The sequence below is a fragment of the Stegastes partitus genome, unplaced genomic scaffold (genome assembly GCF_000690725.1).
Source record: "Stegastes partitus isolate 25-593 unplaced genomic scaffold, Stegastes_partitus-1.0.2 Scaffold855, whole genome shotgun sequence".
In the NCBI taxonomy this organism is placed as follows: Eukaryota; Metazoa; Chordata; class Actinopteri; family Pomacentridae; genus Stegastes; species Stegastes partitus.
Window position 1 is genome coordinate 76,613 of NW_007578586.1, and position 7,225 is coordinate 83,837.

The 7,225-nt window shown below is 45.8% G+C and overlaps 1 protein-coding gene across 2 annotated transcripts in view; it reads right to left on the reverse strand.

Annotated features, from left to right (window-relative positions):
* otud5a (OTU deubiquitinase 5a) overlaps positions 1-7,225 on the reverse strand; it is a 22,486-nt gene that overhangs the window by 12,347 nt on the left and 2,914 nt on the right. Inside the window, exon 2 of one of the 2 annotated variants that reach the window (XM_008293060.1) lies at positions 4,033-4,123. In XM_008293060.1, the coding sequence (XP_008291282.1) occupies positions 4,033-4,123 (91 nt within the window). Of the gene's footprint in view, positions 1-4,032; positions 4,127-7,225 lie in introns of both variants that reach the window. The other variant, XM_008293059.1, reaches the window with a different exon arrangement.

The following is a 7,225-nucleotide window of genomic DNA, read 5'->3' on the forward strand; positions in this document are numbered from 1 at the left end:
ACACACACACACACACACACACACACACCTGAAACAGAAAGCGGGCAGCAGGTGTGAACACATCAAACTAAACTCTGCTCACAAACAAACAAACACGTTGAAGCTGCTGATTTCTGTGAAACGCTTCGCTGAGAAAAGAAACGACCCGACGTCTGAAATTAGAACCGAAATAGAAGCAGAAGACCAGAAGCAGCTTTCTGTCCACCGTCAGCTTCAGGCCTCGTGCTGCTGCTGCAGACGCCTTAAGCACCGACTTCACTCCAAGTACTCAGCGTTTGAGACGTGACCTGATGCTCGTCTTAGTGGTGGGACGCGATTTAAAGAATAAATCTAATTAAAGCTGCAACCGGCGATGGACGGGTCCTCGCCGTACGATTGTCTGCCTTCATGCACATCAGGGTTCGGCAGAAACGCGCTCCGGGTGGACTGTGATCCGACGTGTCGAGTTTCGGCCAGATCGGAGCACATGCGGCCTGGTTATACGCCACTTCCTGTCTAATGGCGAGCCGAGGCGGCGTACTGGCAACGCGCTCTGGTTTGGACCGTGTACGACATTCCCCCGAGGAGGAGACCGATTTTGAAAATGGCCAAAAATGAGCGAAAAATCGTTGAGCATGCTCGCCATTTTTTCAAAATGGCGGACTTCCTGTTGGGTTTATGGAAACGCTCTGATGGACTTTTGTGTGCGTCCCGAGCTGCTACACATGTGTACCGATATTTGTAGCTCCAAGTCAAACGTAGCCTCGATGGGACTCAGTTGAAATACTGTAGGGGGCGCAGCTGAGCCGTGTTGCATTTTAGAGCTTGGCGCTGGTCGGCTTCTTCGTTCGACCCGACCTGCTCCATGTGCCTACCAGATCTGGTAGCACTAGGCCAGGGGAGCCGTTGAAACTTGCAAGGGGGCGCTGTGGAGCCGTTTTGGCAGTGACATGTCCAAGTCCTTCAAAACATCAATTTTTTCGCCAGCGCTGGTGTGTGGGGCGACGTTTCTATTCGTTATTCTGAACTCTACCACACTCTACGTTTTAGGACTTGTCGTTCAGCTACATGTTAGTTCACGGCTCCCATCAGACTGGTTTGATTTCTGCTGAACCACAATTCAAAGCAGCGTCCTGATGTTCATCACATTTTTATTTATCATTACTTTGCCGGCGTATTCCAGGGACTGAAGCTGTTGTTTCCTCCTGTAGTGGGAGGCTGTGAACACACCTGAGGACGGCTGTACCTGCTCAGACAGCTGCTGCACCAGACTCCATTCACAACAAGTCCACCTCAGCTCACCGGGCTTCAGGAGCTGGTTCACAAACCGTCGACGTCGTGAAGAAAACTTCTGCACAAAACGACGTGAAGGCGGGACGAATGGACAAACGAGCTAATTAGTGTTTTAAACGAAGGCGGCTGAAGGAGCTGCTGATCAAACCGTTTGTCCCATGACGTCCTGATCAGGAGCTGATCGATCAGTTTGATCTGCTGCTGCTGTGCACGTTGTCTATGTTATATTTTCTACATTTTTATCTTGTTTTATTTTACTTTACTTCATTTCATACCCTGATATTCTGTGTTGTCTGTTTGCTTGCTGAGCCCTTTGCTGCTGTAACACCAGAACCTCTCTCTGGGATTCATAAAGTCTACGAAGCTGCTTCACTGCGTCTGTTAGCGGTGATGCTAACACACACCTCCACGGACTGAGCTAGTGGCAGCTCTCTGCGTCAGATGTGTTCCTACAGTCCGGTCTGGACTCTGGAATATCTCCAGTGAAGTCTGGTGGTACAGTCGTCTGTTATAGATGTCTGTGCAGATACACAACACCTAATGAAAGTCACTGATGAAACAGAAGCTAGCACAGCAGCAGATTAGCTGATGCTAACGGGGATTAGCGTGTTCTCCTGATGCTTGCAGGGGGAATGCTGACATATAAAGCCATTATTCCTGGCCACAAAAAATAAATAAAACCACTGCTGCTCTCGACGGTGTTCGGTTTTCTCTGGACGATATTAAAATGACGGTAACGCTTCGTCTGAAACCATCGACCTGCGACGACGACTTCACCGAGTCTGTTCAATGATGGAAGACGTTCGGGCGTCTGACGGATGAACTGTGGATTCTGCAGCGTTTATTCGGCTCCACGGCCTGGACGCCGATGGTCGACATGTTTACGAGTCATTCGACCAACAACACGAGCCGAGGTGGAGCTGCTCAGCGTGGAAAACACAAAAGGTCAGAAACTCGTCCACAGTTTCGGTCGAGAGTGAATGAATCGATGTTAGCATGAAGCCTCGGGAACAAACGGAGGTTATTATCTGTTATATAACACGAGGAAGGCAGGTGTGAGTTTACAGTAACACACACACACACACACACACACACACAGACAGACAGGTCAGTGCGATGACATAACTGCAGCGACATAAAGGCTGTTATCTGAACCAGAAGCTGGACTCGACTGAAAGGACTCTGTGTGTCCTGGAGGAAAACACACCAGCACTCATCTTTCACTGTAACCCACATTTCCACATACCTTCCCACCACACACACACACACACACACACACACACACACACACACACACACACAGCCAGGTGAAGAGGCAGCGTTGCAGCGCCTCCTGCTGTCAGGGTGTGTTCACAGCAGCTGGTGTCCAGATGTTGCAGCAGGTCTAACACCAGCTCTATCAGCCTCTATGTCCTTAAACTGCTCATCTGTGATGTTCGTTTGGAAAAACAAACTTAAATCTGAAAAATCTCAATCTTTCCTAAAAAGTTTACTTCTTCCAACATGTTGCATTGAAAACTTTGCAAATCGTTTAAGGTCAACAGAACTTGTAAAAAAAAACGAAATAACTACGAGCTCCTCGGCGTGACGTCGTGACCGACTGAGGTGAACAGTTACGGCAACTCAACGCTGAGACTCTTCAGGTGAGCTGCAGGCGGTGTTGGAGACGTCTGTGGACACTTCCAGCAAAATCTGAGGCTGTCTAACCACCAACGACGCCAACCGGCGATCTTCTAGCTGCTAACGGTGATAACCACCGAGCCACCTGCAGCCCCATTTACACTAAAGAGATTCTCTAAAAAACAAAACAATTCTGAGCTTCTCGGTGCATCTTAAAAACCACGACAGACTCGGCTGTGATCAGCAGTCACATGACAACAAAGCAGAGTTTTCAGCTGAAGTGCAGGCGGTGTTTCCACGGAGCAGAGAGGACATGAGCACGGACACGATGTAAAATGTAAATACGTACATATGTGCAGCATGTGGAGCCTCCGTGTTTTCACGTGTTGGTGATTCCAGGCTTTTACAATTTATGTAAAAGAATGAATCTGCTTTTTTCCCTAATTTTGTGATTTGAGTCCAGGATGCCAACCGGCGACCTGCTAGCTGCTAACGGTGCTAACCACCGAGCCACCATGCAGCCCTGTTCAACTACACCTCAGTCTGAAATAAAAAACATGCCCACATTAAAACATATATGTTGGTTCTGTAGGGAGAACCATGTTGACTCCAGAGCTCCACGTGGATCAGTCGGTCTGCCGGTGTTTCTGTGGTACAACCTGTGAAACCTGTTCTCATAGTTTAACAAACACAGCGTGGTCCTCTAATGTTTCACATTAGAACTGATTCTGTACATTTTGTATTATTGCGACGTGCAGCTTCAGAAAAACCGCCCAGTTCTTCTGTTCATGTGCTGTTTTCTTTATATTAGCTCACCCTCTACCTCAGATTACTGAATATTAAAGACTGAATATGACAGGTTCTGAATCAAGATGAGAAATGTCAGCGAAAAGTTCAGGTTTTTATCTTTAGTAGTTTTTCAGATGTTAATGTGAGAACAAATCTTTGAATTATGAACTTTAAATCTCACAAACATCATTAGAAATATCGTTTATTTTGAGACACAACCTGAGAAACAAACGTCAGCAGCCAAACGCTGACTCCTGCTGGCGACCAGAGAAACTGCAGGGACTCACCTGAGGACCGACCAGGTAGGTGCGTGCGTGTGTGTGTGTGTGTGTGTGTGTGTGTGTCGCTCACCGACAGCTCTGAACAGACACGCTCCGTCCTCCTTCATCTTCTTGATGACGAATCCTTTCTTCTCCCTCAGAGCCTTCTCGAACCAGTGCTCCTGCTGAACACACAGAGTCAGGTGTGAGCCGGACAGGTGCACCAGGTGGACCAGAATCTAACAGTTTGACCCAGAAACAGGCACATCTGGTGTTTTGTGGTAAGAAGACATTCAGCTAAAAACCCTCTCGGCAGCTTTGTGTCAGTCTGAGGCTCCGAAACAACAGGAAGCTGAATAATTAGGAACTGATGAGCTACGCTTCGCCAGAAACCCGAACATTCACTTAAACGCGTCTACGAATCGACCTGCGATGAGCTGCTTGCGTTCAGACTGTGGAGCTGAACAACACTTTCTGGATGAACTACTTGGTCGATGAAAAAGTGAAAAATGTTCAGCAAATGAAAATGTTTAGTCCAGAGACCTTCAGTTTACCGTCACAGAGGAGGAAAGAGCTCTCAGGTATAAAGAATCTCCTGAGGACCCAGCATGGTTCCCTGTGGCACTCCTCAATAAAGGTTTTTAAGGAACTTGACAGTGTTTTGACACTTTCAAGCAGTTTAGACATTCATTTCTTTAGATTACATTCCAGGAGCCTCATTTATCATCAGTGCGTAGAAAAGGTTCTAAATTCTGTCGTATGAATGAAACTTAGAGCGTAAGTACAAAACAGTCCGTATTTATCACATCAGTGTTGGTAGATCCCACTTGTTCTTAACCTCCGTGCTCGTTGCCTTCAGGAACGCCTCCACATCACCACATACGGCAACAACACGCCTCTTTATAAAGCAGGTGAAGGTTTATTTTTCCCTCACCTGTCGTCAGCATCGTGGCAAAAAGGACAAAGAGGAACTTTTATAAAACTGAGATTGAGGTACTTATCAGCGAGGTTGAAGCAAACCAGAGGATATTGTTTGATGCATTAATGTTGGGATAAGCAGCGAAAGAACAAACAAGAAAACCACCGCAGTTACTCCTGTTGGTCAGAGGACAGATCGCCGGCAGAAATTTTCAAAAAGCCACAACAAATGGCGCAGACTACTTTCTGTTACTTTAACGACAACAGGCGAGGGTGGCTAGCTTTACTGATGGAGCAGCTACATGTTGGAGAACACAACGAGGAAAATATTTCAAATACTGACTTTCTATCACAGCAGCCCAACTGTAAACATGGTCGCACGCTGATGACGTCACACTCCGCCTCATCTGGTCTACACACAAACGTAAAGACGGAGTTTTCAGATGTGATTGGTGACTCGTGGCTTCGTTTGCGTGTCAACCAAAAGCCCAGACGCCGTTTCTGCTACAGACTCAGCCGGATCTGCAGTTACTCCAGCGTCCTGGATGGAAACAAACGGGTTTTCTTTTTTTCTCGAAATGTTCCTCAAATGTTCCTTCACATTTGGACTCTACATGAATGAAGGTTTGCTTAAGTTACGACAAACAGTTTGGCGTTTTTTGTTGTTTTTTTTCTCCTGAAGGAGCCATTAACACCTGAGTATCAATTGGAGGTTTAATGCTCCTCCTCCTCATTATGTGGGTCGTTAGTGCTCCCCCTGACACAGTGGGGTTCGTTAGGACTCCTTCAGGATATCAGTATGTGGAACTCCCAACTAGTCAGTCAGAGCTGATGGATGAGAGGTGGAACGTCTTCAAGGAACTCAAGCAGTTGCTACGACTAATCTACCAGAAGAACCACGACCTGGAGGACTGAGAATCTTCAGACATGTTGGAGTTTCTTCAGATGTCTCGTTTTGTCCAAAGACGTTCAGTCACGGAGGAGGAAAGAAACCAGGAAACAATCCACGTTTAGGAAGCTGCAGAGTCTGGACTGTTTCTTCGTTCAAAGAATGACAGGATCAATCGATTGTTTCAGCGGCCGACAACTAATCGACTAACTGCTGCAGCTCTCGATGCAGACAAAGACTAAAACACAAACTAATGATCAATACAGTTATTCATTGATAGCTAATCTAAACTAACGAGCTACGGGAGCTCAGGAGAAAACACAATCTTCTGAATTCTTTCTTTTATTTCCTCCAGGATCTGATTAAACGGTTTGTTTTTGGCAAGACGTGTAGAATGAAGCGACTTTAAGGAGTTCCAGCTCAGATTTGGTGAATTTTCCTGAAATCGATCAGACTGAAGAAGCTGCAGTCTGAGAACTTCAGACCACTGTGACTTCATTCAACTTTGAAAACTCCTAAAAACCACCAAATTCAGTTTCCTCAAAACTAAAAAGTCCCTGAGGATGTCAAGACCGGCAAATGTTTAGCGCCTGTACTGACACGATGCCCGGTCATCGATCTTTAAGCTGATTGGTTTTAAATCCATCCTCCTGCTTTTGGGGCTGCGATCAGTGATCACTGGATCATTTTCTGGATCAATAAAGCAGCTGTTTGGTCTTAAAATTGTCAGAAAATGTGGATCAATGTTTAATCAAACGTCTTGTTGAGCCCAAAGATCACAGCTGAAGGATTTAAAAAGCTACTGATCCAGACGGTCGTCTCAGAAATCAGTGTAGCCTGATTAATCAATGAGCTGATCAACAGAACCGATCAGATAGATGCACTGGACTCATCTCAGTAACTTTAACGTACTGAAGTGTGTTTTATCAGCAGATCAGGGGTTAAAACGTTGATTCTTATAAATAACCGATCATCAGAAAAACGCAGCAAGTCGTCGCTGCTACTTGATCGTGTCCAGAACGGACCAGTGTGTCAGCTGATCGACGGCTTTTAGCTGATTCAGGACAGGTTTTGACTCATTTCAAACAGGTTTGTATGAGTTTAGGTTCATTTCTAGCTCATTCAGAACAAGTTTCATATCATCCATGACTGGTTCTGATCACTTTGGTCAAGTTTAGAGTTCTTTCTGAAAAGGTTTCACACATTTTAACACATTTTAGGCATTTTAGACGATTCCTTGGTCATTTTGATCATGTAGAAGTTATTCTGGGCCCGTTTTTTGTCATTTCACAAAGATTATAGGCAGTTTGGATAAGCTGGGACATTTGTTGGTTGTCATTAAACAGAAACCAGGTCCAGTGTTCAGACTGAGACACCTGGATGGATGTAGAACTGATCTGGTGTCAGGTTCTAGCAGAACCCAGATGTGTTCTTCCTCCTAAATGTCATGTGTCTATCTGCTGTACTGATGAAGTTC